This window comes from Lissotriton helveticus, chromosome 4_1 (genome assembly GCF_964261635.1).
Source record: "Lissotriton helveticus chromosome 4_1, aLisHel1.1, whole genome shotgun sequence".
NCBI lineage: Eukaryota > Metazoa > Chordata > Amphibia > Caudata > Salamandridae > Lissotriton > Lissotriton helveticus.
The window spans coordinates 930275058-930294100 of NC_136063.1; the positions used below are offsets into that span (position 1 = coordinate 930275058).

Consider the following 19043-nt stretch of genomic DNA (forward strand, 5'->3'; position numbering starts at 1 on the left):
GTTTCCGCTATGGTGTAGAAGTGCCTGGGTTCAAAGGTGGCTGTCCTGCCTTCGCAACTTGCCGAAGAGCATTGGATGTAAGCTGTCTCTTTCTTCACTGGGTGATTTGCTACCCGGTCCTCTACTATGATGACACGCTTTTGCCCTGCCGCTTCACCTGCCTTCACCTCATTGGATATTAAGGTACAGGGAGCTTCCACGACTTATCCATTACTTGGTAGCTGGCTTGCAGATTCTACATACAGCGGAATATAGTTGCTCACTGTTAATTTTTACTCGCCATTTCATGCTTCCATTAATATGCCCTTGCTCTCTTCTGGGTGATGGCGCACGTGTTGATACGCCAATAGTCTACACTTCTTCTCCTCATGTCGTCAACCATTGCTGTTTCTGACCTTGCGGCTGCTGTGATAAGTGACGATTGAGACTTTATGCATGGTGGCAAGTTCCTACTTGGCGTCTATGTAACTTGTGATTCCGATGCCTTCAGGAGTACTACTTTCATCTCTTCAGCTTCGAGATTTCCTGCGCATGTTTCTACCTGGGAGCCACTTTTCATTTCCATTATGCAGTTTTCTGTGTTTCACTGTGTATATCTACTTATGAAGATGCATCCATTAATTGCGTCCTTACACTCTGTGTAGTACCACGATTTTCACCTCTTGGTCCTGTACTCCTTTTTGTCAGTCGCCTATTTCCACCTTGTGCCTGATATTTTCACCACGTGATCCCTTTCCACGATCACATTGCTTGCCTCTTCTTTCCAGAGGTTCCCTTTGCAGCTTTTTCGTGCCTTCTTATGTCAGTATCCATCATACTAAGTTGATAACGCACGCTGCGTATTTTGTTTCATTATCATCTATTTCTTATGGGACAAGTTAAATCTATGTCGCGCATACCTTCCAAAACACCAACAAAGACAGCGTTTGTGAAAAACTCCAAAGTCTTCTCAGCTTTTTCTAAATTGGAGGATTCTCTCACCCCGTCTGGTTCTCACTCTGCCATGGAGCCTCCTCAGTCAACACCAGGGAAAACCAACCCCAAGAGACCAAAAAAAGACCCTCTTTCGCCACTCAAGCAGTCCACACCTGTCTCAATGGAGCTCTTGCTGGAAGAAATAAGATCTTTTCGCCCTTTTATGGAGGAAATCGGGACCCTGCGTCCCTTCATGGAGGACACTAATATCAAGCTTCAGGCTCTTACGGACAATTGGTCACAAATTGAGAAAAGAGTTTCTTCAGTCGAACAGTCTGTTGCCTCATTTCAGGAAACTCACACCAAGGTCTCCCATTTGACCTCACAGGTGAGCGCCCTTCAGAAGCAGGTGGAGGAATTGGAAAATAGGAATCGAGGGAACAACCTACGCATTTAAGGCTTGGTGGAAGGTCTTGAGGGTTCGGACTCCATCGCTTTCTTCAAATCCTTCCTTCCTAAATTACTTCATCTACCAGAAGGTACGACCCTTAACATTCAACACGCTCATCGACTAGGTCGCTTGCCTACTTCTGCTTCCATGTCACAATGACCAAGAGGTGTCATTCTTTACTTTCTGGAGTACACAGATCTTATGAAGGTTCTCGCAGGTGCCAAGGCCTCTCCAAAATTAACATGGTCTGGATCTTCTCTCTTCTTCGCTCAGGATTACGCAAAGGCGACTGCCAATCGTCGGAAGGCTTTCCTAGACATGAGAGACGTTCTTCGTTCTATGGGTGCCCGATATGGCTTGTATCATCCTTGTTTGTTTAAGGTCACCTACAACAACAGAACAACTACCTATGAAGATCCAGTACGACTGCAGAGCTTCATCAATGCACACAAGACTACCGCCATGGACTCCTCTGTACCCTCCTCTTCTCATCCTGGCTGAATTGATGTCCTGCTTGCTCCTGGTCATATGATGCTCATGTATTGGCTATGTTCTGCCTTTCTATTTCATTTTGTTCTATTGACTGTTCCTTTCTTTACGCCGCATTGTTGTTAACTGTTTCCTGTTCTCTTTTGCATTATGTTTATAACTCGTTCTCGTATTTCCCCTCTTTGCTTCCACAGGAATCCTTTCTCGTCTGATGATGTCTCCCTAGCTTCCTGCCTGGCCTGCCGCGGATGGGTTGCCTTGCCTATATGGTCCCTCCCCCCCCCGTCTTCTCCTCTCGTTTTCCCCTTTTGTAGGTGTGTTTTTCCTTTGTCTTCTCCGATTATCATTTTTTTTTATTTTTTCTTACTCTTCCTCTTCTGTTTCAGCTCCCTTGTTTATGCAGGAATCATAACTTTTCTTCTCTCAGATTGTATTTATCTATATGCTTTCCTTTTTTTGAATCTAATCTTCCTGAGCTTTGCTCTAGCTTTTACTTTATTCTCACTTTTTGCATTCTTCTCCTTGTTCAGCTCTCTCCCTTTTGACTTTTCTTTTTTTTTCCTCTTATCTCTACTTGAATATTTTTCCATTCTCGTGGATCTCTTCTTTCTTTTTCTTTTCTCAATCTCCATTTTGCATTTATCTCCTCTTCTATATCTATTTTCTTTTTGTCCATCCTTATTCATGGGTTTTTATTCCAATTATACTTATGATGTATTTTCTTCATTTCTGTTTGAAATATGTCTTTGAACATAGTATCGTGGAATGTTAAGGGTATTAACTCTCCGATTAAGCGTCAACGCATTTTGTCACATCTTGCCAAATTGAATGTCGATGTTGCGTTCCTCCAAGAAACCCACATCTCTTAAATAGAATCTGCAAAGCTTAAAAGAGGTTGGGTGGGTGAGGTTTTTATCCACAAGGTGATGGTAAACGTAATGGTGTAGCAATCTTATGTCGTAGATCTCTTCCTCTCACAATTATTTCCCAAGAATCAGATACTCATGGCAGGTGGACACATGTCAGACTATCGCTTAGAGGTGTTCCAATCTCCCTCCTTAATGTCTATGCTCCCACCAATGGTGAACCTCTTTTTTGGGCTGGATTTTCTCAACGTATCATGATCACGTATGGATGATCATTTTATTCTAGCTGGAGATTGCAATCATCCCCTAGATCCTTTTATTGATAGGAATTCCGACGCCACTTACGTTCCCAAAACCCCACAAGCTTTTCACCCAAGCCATTTCCCAACATAAGCTCGTCGATTCCTGGCGGCTTTGCAATCCGACCTTGCGGGAGTTTACTTTTTACTCACCGTCTCACCGCTCCCAGTCACGGATTGACTATATTTTAGTTTCTCATACTCTTGCTCAAACACTCACTGCTGCTGAAATTGGTCCGATTCTGCTCTCAGATCATGCCCCGTTGTAATCAGCGTGGACGTGCTTCCTAAGATTGATGGGCCCAAAAGGTGGAGCTTTAACAATACCCTCCTCCTGGATCCTAAATTTACTGCTTCCTTCAATGCCTTTTTTGATGAATATTTCCTGTTTAATGATACTCCCTCCCTCCCGAAACACACCATTTGGGATGCTTTTAAGGCTGCAGCACGCGAGTTTATCATTGGTTATGTTGCAAAGAAGCGTAGGACTGGTCGCCTATACACTAAAACTCTCCTCTGTGACATTAAGAGATTGGAACATGTCTACTTCACCTCACATTCAAACAATAGTCTGATGGCCCTTCTCGCTGACAAGATGAAATTTAATGAAAAGTCCACGGAGGATTCCTCCCTATACTTGCTAAAGTCTAGTGCTAAGTTTTATGGTGGGAAAAATAAAGCTGGGAAAATTCTTGCCAATTATTTGAAGGTCAAGCACAACAGAATGAACATTGAATCTATTTATGATGCCAATTCTAACCTACAGCATAAAGACACTGCTATTCTTACTGAATTATTCCGCTTCTACAAAACCCTATACACCTCTGAAACCCAACCCTCAATCCAATCCCTCACACATTTCTTCTCTAATATGCAAAAGCCTGCACACTTTCCTCTCGATCTTTCCTTCTTGGAGACTGACATCTCGCAGAAGGAATTGATTACCGCGCTCCAACGTCTCAAACTTAATAAAGCCCCTGGTCCAGATGGTTTTACCGTTGAATTCTATCTCCACTTTTCCAATTTGTTAATCCCGAAGCTACATTCTCTCCTTACCACTTTTGTTGATTTAGGTAACTCCTCAGGTACCTTCTCTGATGCACATATATGTTTAATACCTAAAGAGGGAAAGGATGCGCAGCATTGCAGAAATTACAGGCCCATCTCCCTTGTCAATATTGACTACAAACTCTTCGCTAAGGCATTGGCGATAAGGTTGGATCATTTACTTCCGATCTCTTGGGCGAAGAGCAGTCTGGTTTTGTTAAGGGTCGATACATTACTGACAATACCAGACTTTTATTCAACATATTGTCAAAATCATCCCATCTCCAGAATTCCCTTGCAGCGATCGTCCTAGATGCCAAGAAGGCGTTTGATAGGGTCGAATGGCCATACCTTTTTCATACTCTGGGATGGTTCGGATTTGGCCCTAAATTCACTTCCCTAGTCCCATTGTTATACTCTCGCCTGCGGGCTGCAGTCTGTGCGAATGGTCAGATTTCCTCTTACTTTGACCTTGGTAGAGGCGTTCGCCAGGGCTGCCCCCTTTCACCTTTCCTTTTCAACCTCGCTTTAGAGCCCTTCTTGTACAAGCTTCGCCAGAATCCCAACATACATGGCTTTCAAACTGCGGATTCCTCCATTAAACTTGCTGCCTATGCAGATGATATTTTACTCTTCATCTCTAATCCCACAGACTCCATTCCTGCTTTTCTGGAGGAAGTGCGGAATTATTCTTCAATTTCTGGTTACAAGCTCAACAATGACAAGTGTGAGATTTTACCCCTGACGAAGTTCACCTTTAAACCTGACTTTAGTGCTTCCAATTTTACCTGGAGTCCCTCTCATATTAAATATTTAGGCTTGTACATCACTCCCTCCATCTCAGACACTATTTCCCTCTGTTTGACCAAGTGCTCTCAGAAAATATCGGACCTTACACCTAGATGGCATCCTCTATATCTGTCTTGGTGGGGTCGCCTTGACACTATTAAGATGATGTTGTCTCCCATAATTCTCTACACAATTTCCAATATCCCTGTTTCTATCCCAGCCAAATTCTTTAAGAAAATGAATTCGATCCTGTCCTCTTTCTTGTGGCATAACAAGAAACCCAGAATGTCCCTTGCCAGACTAATTCGCCCTGCTCTTGAAGGCGGAGTCAATTTTCCGGACTTTCCAGCCTATCAAAAAGCCTTTTTGCTACGTCAAGCTTCCTTTTGGCTCCAAGATCCTGCCTCCCCCTGCCCTTTGTGGACTAAAATTGAGCGTCTTTTCCTTACTCCATTTTCCTTTACTGAGTATATCTCTTTCTCCCGTAAGCCCTCCTCGATTCCCACTCCTATTCATAAATTTACTGTCAAGCTCCTTTTAGCCTCTAATCCTCCTCCCCTACGACTATTGCTGACTTTCTCTCATCCGCTATTTGGCATAACAAGTATCTTTTAATTCATAACAGACCCTTTTACTGGAAATCCTGGAGGACCAGAGGATTGCTCTGGATTTCGCAGTTGTTCTCACACTCTACCTTTCTACCTTTCCACACAATGTGTTCCTCCTTTGATTTACCCTCCTCCTTTGCTCCCAAATACCACCTACTTAACACAGCGGTCATGGAGGTCTACCTACGGCTCGTGCAAGCATCACCCTCCTCCACTTCTCCTGACCCTACCCTCGGACTCCACTCTCTCTTGCATACCACCCCCAAAGCTTCCATCATTTACAAGCATCTTCATACCCATGCATCTGCTAGACCTAAGTCTAAGGTGGAGGAGCAGTGGACACAAGACCTTGCCTTGTCTTGGCCCATATCCCTATGGGACAAGATATGGACAAAGGTTCGTAAAACGTCTAGAGCAGCGTCCTTGACGCAATCCTTATTTTTCATCTACAACAGGTTGCTCCATACTCCTTTTGCCCTCAACAAAAGGTTTTCTACTGTCTCAGACGCTTGCTGGTCCTGCTCCTCACCTCGCGCTACTCTGTTTCATATGCTATTTCTTTGCAAACATGTACATGATTTTTGGTTGCAGGTTTGGGCTCAAATAATGTAGTTTTCCATACATGTATTCCCTTATCTCATACTTATATTTTTCTAGGGAGCCTCTCCCCCTGTTGGGAGGGGACTGAGCTACATGGTCGCATTGTTGATTTGCTTTTGGCTGTTGCGTTCCAACAGATTACTATTAATTGGAAGACCTCTTCTGACATTTCTTTTAAAGCATGGTGGTACAATGTTTGCCATAATCACAGGCTTGATACTGCTTTTGTTTTTCCGGCCCAATTGGCAACCAAGCGTGCAGACCTATGGCTCCCTGTAACAATGTATTTGGATAATTGTGTGACTCGTTCTTTTTGCCCACGACCTGCTCAGCAGGAAGTTCCCAAACCCCCCTGATACCCTTTTCATTTCCTATATTTTTCTGCATTATTATCTGCTTTGTCCTCATTTGCACCTGTTTCTGATGCATAATTATTGTACCCCTTATTTTTATTCTTATTGCCCATGATATGCCTTTTGCTATTTGATTTCTTGTAAGTACATCCTGTTATTCTTTCTTTGTTTCCCACTCCCCCCTTCTCTCCTTCATCTCTCTTGCTTTATTATGTATTGATACTTTATGTTATGATCAATAAAAAATTTCTTGAACTGAAAAAAAAACATACAATATGCACTATTCCTTCAGAAGGAGATGTGCTATATGTGAAAAAATGTCTATAGTGTTGTTAATGGTAAAAAAAACACACAAGTATGAGCGCTGAATCTTCCAGAAATTGTCTTTTTGTGTCAATGCTATTTTCACTGTCACATTAAATACTTACAGTAAAATCAGTGTGATCTGTCTGTTTTAAAGTAGCTTTTTGTGGAATGCCTAGGGCTGAATATAAAAGCATTGCACTGGAACATAGGTAGGAATATCGAAGGATGCATTCTGTGTTTTACTATTTAGATGGTGTTTGAAAAGCTACAGTGTACTGTATGCAGTTACTTATAATAAACAAGAGACTGTCGCCTTATGACGAGGTACCTGGTTTCCACACTGGTTTGATCCGTGACAGCTGCAAACCGTTCATTGGAATGGGAGATACTGGGATTGGATCGAACGTGGGCTGCAATAACAAGAACACAACATGACATATAAACTTCAAATTCTTGTCAGACAAGAATAACAGGGTCACAATTTGCTGAAACTCATAAATAGCAAAAGTAAAAAAGGATTTTCCATCGTGGACATATAAAATAATCAGTGTATGTGATCAAGTGGCAACAAGTGCTTAATTTAAGCCGGTGGATTCTGGTGTTCGGCACCTGCACTTAATTGTCAACACCGGCACTTGTGACAGTCTGCCACACGGTGGCACTGTCTGGGTAATTTAGAGCTGACCACAACAACATTTAATTATTATTTCAATATACATTAAAAATGACTATTACCTGCTGAGCAGACCAATTTTATAGCTTTGGGGGCCTGGAATATTCTAATTTATCACACTTGTAGGAGTGTGATGGTTGGTAGTTGTGTTGTTAATATCACTGGCAACATGGCAGGGGCATTGTGTGGTGCAAGCTGCTGTGGCCTCCTGATGAGAGCCCTGGCACTTTACAAATTAAGCACTGGGCAACATGGTTTCCCATAACCAATCTATTGAAAAGCATGGGGCAGATAAAAAAGCTTTTTGTTTGCATACATCTGACTTACATGTGCAAGCTTGTAACAGTACTTGATACACAGATACATAATGTACGATTGCCACTTTTTCTTCATCTGCTTATTGTGCACAAGGTACGTATATATTAAGGACAAATAATTTCCACTGGGGGTCAAAAAGTGGGCATTTCCATAGAAGAAGCCAAAAGAATGCAATGTAAGTGAAATTAACACCCATAAAATAGTCAACTTTTGGGTGTTCAAGGATTTGAACAAATGCGCTACATACACCAGAAAGCATTCCTGACAGAGGTGCAGAAACAGGTGGAAAGTGCATCCACATTTTCAGTTTCTTTATTATGTCTACTTGAAAGACTTCCATTTGTCTTAACAATATTTTTGCAAGAAAAATTGAGGAAATAGGGAAAGGTAGTAGTGTACTCTAACACATGTTTATGAGTTCCTCACATGTCTAAAGCACGACCATTGTGAGTACCACTATGCTTGTATTTCGTCTGACATGGTTTGAGGATTTTTGGAAAAAGAAGCAATACTTCGGAAAGCTGAACAATCCAAGTTCCAAGAAGTATTTTCCTTTTTGTAATTAAAGTTACTATGAGAGTGTTCATCTCTTAAACTACCACATGATAAAGCCTCAGATATACAAACAAGTAAAAAAAGATGAGCAATTAATTTGACTGTTGGAGTTTCAGAAATCATTGTGAAAGACTAACTCTGACTGTTATGTTCCAAAACCACTCTCTGTGCTAGCCTGCCATACCCATGTGGTGTGTAGCAATGCCGCAGCTACTGGTAATTCTTGGATGCCGGAATGTCGTGTTATTCTCAGTTTCCCACTAAGCATCCCCTATGAAATGGAGCACATCATTGGAATCAAAGTTACCATATCCAATTCCCCATTTTTTGGCCATTTCTTATGAGGGAATTGCATCAGCTTTTGGCTAATACAGCCTTGCAATCAGGTGTGAATGCATAGAGAAATAACTGAAAGAGACATAGGGCCAGATAAACAAAGTGAATATGGCATGTTACAACGCATGCAAATACATTGCATGCTATTACAACGCAGTTGTTACAACGACTGTGTCCTTAGTACGCAATACCGTTACATCGCAAGTCATTACAAGGACTTGTTGTATGGGGGAACGCTGGACTTAGGAATAGTATTATTTACTATTCCTACTCCAGTTTGCACAACAGCAGGGAAGGTGTTGGATTTTATATCCAATACCTTCGTGCCCCCTTCAGCAAGTTGTTGTAATGACTTGAGATGTAAAGGTATTGCGTACTAACTACATGGTCGTTGTAACAACAATGTTGTAATAGCACTGCATTGTGGAAACAGCGTTTAAAACGCAGTTTGCCGTGCAAAGCAGATTTCTTTTCATCGCAATCGTGCCAACTCAGAATTTGCAGCTGAAAAACTGCTTCTAGCAATGTACTAAACGGATTTTACAAGTAAACAACTTTTTACCGACTCCTAAAAAGGATTTAGAAATCAATAATGAATCAGTATTTAGAAGTGGTGGGTAGTAGGCACCGCTTCCAAAAAATTATTTTAATCTATATGGATCAATAGTTTAGGACTGAAACAGCAGTTGTAAATTATTGAAAAGTTTGAAGTGGCAACCAATTCGTAAAAAGGAAGAAGTCGTTTGGGGACCCATCTACTTTGTGAATGCTAAAAGTAACTTTTCATTTTAAATGCAGCACAGTTTCTTTTAATAAAAATGTGCTGCATTTAAAAAAAATGTTTTATTGAATGCGATCACAGACATAGTAGTTTGCTGATCCAGGTAGACCACCATCCCTGTGAAGACATGTAATAGTAGTGACTTGCAACTAGCGAGCTCCCTCATTAATATCCATGAGGTAGGTTGAATTGCAACCCGCTACAATTTGAATTTTTAAGAACCGACCTATTAGTATATACATAGGACGGTTCTTAAAAATCTTTACTGTTCGTAGATATACTGGTTGCAGTTTGTGACCAGTATTTTGTGATCATATATCCGTACATTTTGCTCATGGTGGTTTAGCAAGAGTTCAAATATAAGGCAATGCACATGGGACCTGTTAGGTTGTAAAAGACATCCCTAATTGGGGTGCATTGAGCCCTTCACGTTGTTGGGGAAGGGTGACGTGGTGTTTGCTCCCCTAATGATATTCACCCCTGCAGGGATAGAAGATTTCCATCTTTGCACCCAAAAATAAAAACGCTCTATCATTGGAAAGCCTTGGTCTTAACACAGGCATAAGCTTCAATGTCAAATAAGCATTGAAAAAGCCCATGACCTCAATATGCAAAAGAAATATTGAGAACAATATTTCAAAATAGGGAATGTGATATGGGTGTATTGCATGTGAATGATGTTTTATATGGCTTCTAAAGCACTAAAACCGATGAGGCATCCAATCGCAAGAATACCTTTATTTGTTAAATAAATGTTGAAGGAAGTATACTGGTTTCGTGGTTTTTTCAATAAGCAAAAAATGAATATGGATATATACAGATAAAATGAGCAAAATATAAATGTGGATATTTTCAGAGATTAACGCCCAAAAATAAATACCAAAAATCCAGGAGCCCTAGTTGTAAACTACTTAAACTATCCTAGGTCCACTTTGAAGCGCTAAGAGGTGGAAGAGTCTTGAGAGCTGTGAGTATAGATAAACGAGCGGTCTTGTGAACTAAAAAATGGATCGGGGACGGCAAGTGCTCTACGAAGGATAACCTGAAAAAACTGTTAGAAGAGGGGGAGTTGACAAGTAAAACATGTACTAAACTAATAATTACAGTGAATCATGCAGCATTATGATCATCCTACACATCACAAAAATGTGCATAGATGACCATGGAAGAGACATTTCACTGATCAATACAAAATAAAATCACTGGTTTAATGCTTGTTTCACATTGCTGTGCTGGTCTCTAAATTAAGCTTCAGTGATGTACGCACAGATGATGGCAGTCTTAACATTAGCTAAGCTTTTGTTCTGAAAGCAATGTTTTGCCAAATGCTGGCTGCATGTAGGAGGTCCAAGCATTTTACTGGAGTGTCTGGTCTGGTTCCCTAATAGCAAACTTATTGAACCATCGACAATACCGACAGTGCGCCACAAACAATCCATGTGTGCCACAAATTGTCAATTCACAGTCGGGATCTGGCACTTTACAAGCAGTACTGAAGCGGCAAATCCACATAATGGTTATCTTTTTCTGATGCAGTAAGTATGGAGAAGGGATAGCAACAGGAGTATTGCTAAGGGAATGCTTAATGCATGTGTTCGCAACACCCACAAGGTAGTATGTTCTGCGGATACTCACAGACGTCAGTAATTCTTTTCTCACTCTAACTGCATAAGTACATGTAAAAATGTGGGGGCATCTAGTGCAGTTAGGGTGAGAAAGGGTATTGAAATCCCAATTGTTATGGGGCGGCTGGAGAAGGAATTCCTCCTCACAGAACTTTGTTTTCAAAATGGAGTCAAACCTCAGCAAAGCAGATAGCAATGCCTTTCAGCACCTCCCTCGAGGCATATAATGTCTCACAGAGATCCATAACAGGATTCAGCCAAAATATTGTATTATTAAACTATATTAGTCAACTCAGTCCTCACTGGCCTTTATCTAATACAGCTCAGGTCTAAAAAATACGAAGGGCAATCAAATTCAATGTCAAAACACCAATTTAACTCTGGCCACCAAGAATCCCAGAATGCTAAAGGGGACCCACATTCCGATTGCACCGTGGTACCATACAAATAGCGGGAATGCCCTCCACTAATACGATCAGCATGGCAAAGCATAGAAAATTTGAGAATTTACCCTAATCCTATGACTGTGGATTTCCTGCTCAGTGGTCAAACCGAAGTCATAAGTTTAGAAATGATAGGGGCATACCAAGGAAACTAAGGAAGCAGTTCCTTCCACATTCATACATGTGTCAATTTTGAAATTTAAAAAGAGAGAAATAAAGTTTACACTTTTAATAATTATTCTGCTGACTTAGGGCCAGAGGTAGGACACGCGAAATAGCGCCTCGCATGCTGCGAGTCTTTTGCGACTCGCAATTTGTATGTACAACAGTGTGTTTAACGATTCTGAATGGGGTCGCAAATTGCAAAGCTCATGAAAATTAATGAGCCTCTCGCAATTTGCAAGCCCATTGGGAATGACAGGCCCTACTAGGGATGGTGGCCTGCTGGGCTCAGCAGACCACCATGTCTGGGATTGCTTTTAAATAAAGCAGCTTTTTTAAAATACGTCCTGTTTTCCTTAAAGGAAAATGGGATGCATTTAAAAAAAGGAAAAATTAAACGTTTACAGTTCATTTTTTAAGGGCAGGCAGTGGCCCCTGGGACCACTGCCTGCCCTTAAAAAATATTTTTGGAGCCAGACACAAAGGGGAAGGAGTACCCTGGTAACCCCTTTCAATTTGCGGCTTCATTACCACCCTCTTGAAGAGGGCAGAAATATGTGAGTGTTTTGCGACCGCAAAATATTCATACATGGCTCTGCGGTCGCTATTACGAAGGGAACGCCCCTTCCTAATAGCGAGTCGCAATACACTATTTTGCAAGTCGCAATTTTTTTGCAACTCGCAAAATAGTGTAAGTACATGACCGAGACTAAAATTGCATGTGCAAGCGGGTCTCAAACCCGTTTGCGCATGCAATTTTACATTGTACATCTAGCCCCTAGCTTTTGATAAAGCCCGCCTTCGCTCATAATGTATCAGGGAGGGAAGGGAATTCTTCATGAACATATTCATTTTGCTTGCCAGGATGCATTTTTTGTTGTTAACAACTATGCCCAGATCAGGTAGATTTGGAGTGATTGAAAAATATTTCATAATATTTTAGTGCAAAAAATAGAAAACAGTGCTCTCTCACAGGCATTTCTCAGGTTTAGGGAAACTGTGATGTGGTACCTCTGTGTCATGAGGATGGGTAGTTTCATGTTATGCTTTAGTCACTTTTAAAGATTTCATGATGTTTACTTATCAATTGCTAAACCTCAACAGAAAATAGTGTTGTTATACTTGCAATAAATAAGTTTAGAGGTTAACTATGAAGAAAAGAGGCCGGATCAGAAAACATTTTTGCTTTTAGATCTTTCATGTCCTTAGTGGTAAGCTAAGGTAATCCTTGGTGCAAACAGCTTAGACCATCGTATTATGCCAGTAGGTTTCTGGAGACGATAAAGTAGGAAAAGCACTGCATATTTGTAGTATGGTATTTTGTTGTGGGGTGATGAGTTCTGTTGGTTTTTGTGCTTTAATATTGTAATGTGAAGTTATTTAGTTGTACTATGTAGCTGTCTTGCATTCTGATTTGACTGCTTTGTTGTGTTTGATCTGCTATGTTTTAATTGTGTCACTATGCTGCCTTGTGTTATGTTCTCTTGTTTACTTTCCATATGTTGTTAGACCTGTCAGCTTTAAGGTGGGCTTCCTCGTACGTTTTTGCCATCCTCCTCCTTTTTTCTGATCTCGTTTTTGCTGGCATTAGGCTTCTGCCCTCTTTAAGACTGCTAACCAGAGCGAAAGTGCATGTGCTCACTCCTTAAAACATGGTAATATTGGGCATATCCCCAATTGGCATATTTAATTTACTTATAAGTCCCTAGTAAGGTGGTATTACATGTACCCAGGGGCTTTAAATTATATGCAACTAGTGGGCCTGCAGCACTAATTGTGCCAACAACTTAAGTAGCCCTTTATACATTTCTCAGGTCCTGCCATTGCAGAGCATGTAAGTGTGGTTTAAACTGCCATTTCGACCTGGCAAAACAAACCTTTGCCAGTCCCAAACCTTTCTTTTTAATGCGTATGTCAGCCCTGGGGTAGGTCCTGGACAGCCCATAGGGCTGGGTGCAGGTTATTTAAACAGAAGGACATGTACTTTTAACTTGTACATGTCCTGGTAGTGAAAAACTCTTACATTTATTTTTGACTACTGCAAGGCCTATCTCTCCTATAGGATAACAATGGAGTTGCCTTATTACATTTTATAAGTTACATTTCTGAATGGGAAGAGAAAATCGATTCATGTTTGGTGTCTCTGGAATCCTAATTTATGGCGAGGGTGGATGTTAAATTACAATTAAAAAAATGCCACTTTTAGAAAGTTTACATTTTCTTGCCCTAGCCATTTAGTGGCTGTAGCATGTCTCTGGACCCATGACTGTGTGTAGCTGATAGTTGAGTTTTGTGTATTCCTCCTAGACAGCCACATACAATAGGAAGCTTAGGTGTGCCTAGATGGACCATCACTGGCAGAATGGGAGGGAGGAGCTGGGCAGAGCCCCACTTACACCTTTATAGGCTGTCTTACCTCCACACGAAAGGGCTGCATTCCCCCCTTAAGTTAGTCTGGAGCCAGGGCAGGGAAGGCAGGATTCCTGAAGCCTTCAAAGGGAAACATCTAGAAGCTTCTCCCCACTTCAAAGGCACAACCTGGGTATGAATGTTGGACATCAGACACCAACTCTGCAGTACACTCCTGGACCTTTGAATACTCTGCCAGGAAGAAGGATTACTTTGCTGCTAACAGGACTGCCACTCTGCTGGACTGCTGCTCTAAAGGAACTGCAGTCCTGACATGCTGCCTGCTGCCCTCTTGCCTGGGGAAGAAGAACTGCACCTGCAACTTCACCTTCAAACCAGGACCCCAAAGTGACTCAAAGGGCTAGCATGCTGGCCTCCTGATCTGAGCGTCAGTGACATAAAAGTTTTCCAACAGGTCCTGGACCCAGCTGCAGTAAGTTCCTACCCACAACTGGAGCCTCTCAGGTCCTGGACCCTGGTTACAGATCATGGGCTGTTTAAATCAATCTCCAATGCAAACGGGACTCTTGGCACAAAACTTGAGATTATAAATCTTCAACGAGAAAAATCTGGCACTATATCCGACCCGCGTTCCATTGCAATAAGCCTGAACTTTTAACTTTGATCCGGTCTAGAGTGACAGATCGCCATTTTTAGAGTTTTATGCGTTTACGCACTATTTTACAGTTTATTCTTTAAAAATTCATGACTCAGTTCAGATTGGATTTTTGTCTTGTTTTCTTTATAAAATTCAGATTTATTTTTCTTACCTGGTGTGGGATCTTTTTTGTATGGTGTTTTCACAGTTTTACTGTTTGAAGTCTTGCACAATTACTTTGCACATTGCCTCTAATTAAACCCTGAAGTCTCTGTGCCAAGCTACCAGGGTGTTGAGCACAGGTTAATTTAAAGTTTGCTTGTACCTTACAGTGATGAGGGGTGCAGCTTTGGCTTGACCAGGGTTCACACCACAGTCAACCAACAACCCAATTTCTTAAAAATGTCAAGTCATATTGCTGCATATTCTTTCAAAAAGCAGCTCATGCCTTTAACGTTCCTACAGGAGTCAGCAATGTCTTAGAGTAGCATTTCAATATTTATGGTGAGCATTGGTATGTTACAAATGGGGGTGGGGTCGCACACTACTCACACACCGGCGGTGTCGCCCCTAAGGACTCTGGTCAATGTAGTAAAGTGTTCGCGATGCATCATCTTTCGATCTTCTGCTATCTTCGCTGTCTTCGCCATCCCTGGACACGTGTTTCGGGGTATCACCCCTCGTCAGCAGGGATAGGCCGTGTACTGGGGTTGCCGATGGCTGCCAATATCTGCCAGGTACAGTACCACTCAGGCGCGTAGGTGCAGGATCCCAGGCTCGTCAGCCCACTGCTCACGGGAGCTTTAAAGTTACAAATGGGGGTGGGGTCGCACACTACTCACACAGCACCTACGCGCCTGAGTGGTACTATACCTGGCAGATATTGGCAGCCATCGGCAACCCCAGTACACGGCCTATCCCTGCTGACGAGGGGTGATACCCCGAAACACGTGTCCAGGGATGGCGAAGATAGCAAAAGATCGCAAGATGATGCATCGCGAACACTTTACTACATTGACCAGAGTCCTTAGGGGCGACACCGCCGGTGTGTGAGTAGTATGCGACCCCACCCCCATTTGTAACTTTAAAGCTCCCGTGAGCAGTGGGCCGACGAGCCTGGGATCCCGCACCTACGCGCCTGAGTGGTACTATACCTGGCAGATATTGGCAGCCATCGGCAACCCCAGTACACGGCCTATCCCTACTGACGAGGGGTGATACCCCGAAACACGTGTCGAGGGATGGCGAAGACAGCGAAGATAGCAGAAGATCGAAAGATGATGCATCGCGAACACTTTACTACATTGACCAGAGTCCTTAGGGGCGACACCGCCGGTGTGTGAGTAGTGTGCGACCCCACCCCCATTTGTAACTTTAAAGCTCCCGTGAGCAGTGGGCTGACGAGCCTGGGATCCCGCACCTACGCGCCTGAGTGGTACTATACCTGACAGATATTGGCAGCCATCGGCAACCCCAGTACACGGCCTATCCCTGCTGACGAGGGGTGATACCCCGAAACACGTGGCCAGGGATGGCGAAGACAGCGAAGATAGCAGAAGATCGGAAGATGATGCATCGCGAACCCTTTACTACATTGACCAGAGTCCTTAGGGGCGACACCGCCGGTGTGTGAGTAGTGTGCGACCCCACCCCCATTTGTAACTTTAAAGCTCCCGTGAGCAGTGGGCTGACGAGCCTGGGATCCCGCACCTACGCGCCTGAGTGGTACTATACCTGGCAGATATTGGCAGCCATCGGCAAGCCCAGTACACGGCCTATCCCTGCTGACGAGGGGTGATACCCCGAAACACGTGTCCAGGGATGGCGAAGACAGCGAAGATAGCAGAAGATCGAAAGTGATGCATCGCGAACACTTTACTACATTGACCAGAGTCCTTAGGGGCGACACCGCCGGTGTGTGAGTAGTGTGCGACCCCACCCCCATTTGTAACTTTAAAGCTCCCGTGAGCAGTGGGCTGACGAGCCTGGGATCCCGCACCTACGCGCCTGAGTGGTACTATACCTGGCAGATATTGGCAGCCATCGGCAACCCCAGTACACGGCCTATCCCTGCTGACGAGGGGTGATACCCCGAAACACGTGTCCAGGGATGGAGAAGACAGCGAAGATAGCAGAAGATCGAAAGATGATGCATCGCGAACACTTTACTACATTGACCAGAGTCCTTAGGGGCGACACCGCCGGTGTGTGAGTAGTGTGCGACCCCACCCCCATTTGTAACTTTAAAGCTCCCGTGAGCAGTGGGCTGACGAGCCTGGTATCCCGCACCTACGCGCCTGAGTGGTACTATACCTGGCAGATATTGGCAGCCATCGGCAACCCCAGTACACGGCCTATCCCTGCTGACGAGGGGTGATACCCGAAACACGTGTCCAGGGATGGCAAAGACAGCGAAGATAGCAGAAGATCGAAAGATGATGCATCGCGAACACTTTACTACATTGACCAGAGTCCTTACGGGCGACACCGCCGGTGTGTAAGTAGTGTGCGACCCCACCCCCATTTGTAACATACCAAAGCAATGCTCACCATAAATATTGAAATGCTACTCTAAGACATTGCTGACTCCTGTAGGAACGTTAAAGGCATGAGCTGCTTTTTGAAAGAATATGCAGCAATATGACTTGACATTTTTAAGAAATTGGGTTGTTGGTTGACTGTGGTGTGAACCCTGGTCAAGCCAAAGCTGCACCCCTCATCACTGTAAGGTACAAGCAAACTTTAAATTAACCTGTGCTCAACACCCTGGTAGCTTAGCACAGAGACTTCAGGGTTTAATTAGAGGCAATGTGCAAAGTAATTGTGCAAGACTTCAAACAGTAAAACTGTGAAAACACCATACAAAAAAGATCCCACACCAGGTAAGAAAAATAAATCTGAATTGTGTGAGTAGTGTGCGACCCCACCCCCATTTGTTGCTTTGGTATGTGAGTTTAGTTTGCATGGTTGTTGTGCAACTTACAGATTGTGGTCCTGTCCACATCGCATGAATTTCAATCTAATTTGCTACTTAGTATTTAGTTACACATTTCAAAGGCTGTACTGGGTTGTACAGTAAATTGAATCAGCAGTATGGTGATGATGTCATGAGTGATGTCCTCAATAATGGAATTTGAGCTGTCATCAGTAATTGTCATGATGTAATTGAACACATCTTACGTGATGTAATATGTGAGGTCATAAGCAATTCATAGCAGGGGCACAGGTTATAGTTAGCTCAGATAACTATAATTGGTGAATTTCAGTTTTTTTTGTTTAAAATGGAATATTTTAAGTGACGTGTACACCTAACTATAACATCTTTGTTCTTTTCAGTGAATTTCTAAAGTTACTATTACCAGACGTAACCATAACATCAGTTTTACTGTCGGCATAGTATACGCCACATGGGCCGTAAATTTCAACAGTGCTACGCTGTTTTTAGTTGCACTAATTATGGTGATCCTTCCTTGATGCTTCTATACAGCTTTAGGTAGTGGTTATATCCAGCACCGGTCGGTGCGGGTTAGAGTGGTGTGGAGGGGTGGGGGGGGTAGTCGACAGATAAAGAAAATAAAATTAAAAAACACTTACCTTGCGCTTGCCACATCGCTGTGCAAGGTAAATGGTTTTCTTTTTGTTTTTAAATAAATTCGCTCTTCATCGTCTGTCGACTCCCCCCCCCCCCCCACCTCGCCCCGCCGCTCTTACCTGCACCGGCCATAACTGGTTATATCTCTTGTAGGCATAATTTATGGCGAGCAGCGGGAAGGTATCTTATGAAATGGAACCCTTTGTCTTTGGAGAATTGCTGGCTCATATTATTAGAGTAGGCCAGATTCCTACAGCGTTAAAGCTGTTGTGATAGCGCTGGCTTGCTCCATAAACCCACTAGTTACATTAAATCTAAACCAATTATCAACTTCTACTTTTCATTGAAGCTCCTTCTTATGGGTTGGATAGTTCTAATGGTTCACAGCAGTTCATTCGCATTTTACTCATCTTGAATTAATTTAAAACGGGTGCACAAGAATAGGTAGCAAGCATGCATCCCGGCATTAGTCTGCATGTCTGTTTTCTGTCCCTAGTGAAGTATACGCCTCGACATTACTCAATGGGAAATGCTGCAAAGATAAAGACAATGGTAAAATGGCCGACCCTTTTTGAGCAGCATGTGGCCGCTTTGTGAAAGTTTGTTTAACTGATTTTCAAGACTCAAATTAAAAAATGCAACTTTCTTCTCTAAAAAAGAAACCCGTTGTCTTTGATAAAGAGTAAAAGAAAGGGTCTTCTTTCTAAAACCCTGTCAGAGATATATGTACATGTAAGTACTTATGTGGTTTGATACTAGATTGATTCCATTGGATTGGAATGGATGGATCACTAAACAAAGTGCATTGACAAAGTCGCTTTTTTATTG

The 19043-nt window shown here is 42.8% G+C and overlaps 1 protein-coding gene across 4 annotated transcripts in view; it reads right to left on the reverse strand.

The window, feature by feature from the left end:
* The window catches only part of ARHGAP28 (Rho GTPase activating protein 28), a 1241333-nt gene that overhangs the window by 185171 nt on the left and 1037119 nt on the right, over nt 1–19043 (reverse strand). For all 4 annotated transcript variants that reach the window (XM_078687539.1, XM_078687538.1, XM_078687537.1 and 1 more), the window contains one exon: nt 7052–7133. In XM_078687539.1, coding sequence (XP_078543665.1) covers nt 7052–7133 — 82 coding nt within the window. The remainder of the gene's footprint in view (nt 1–7051; nt 7134–19043) is intronic.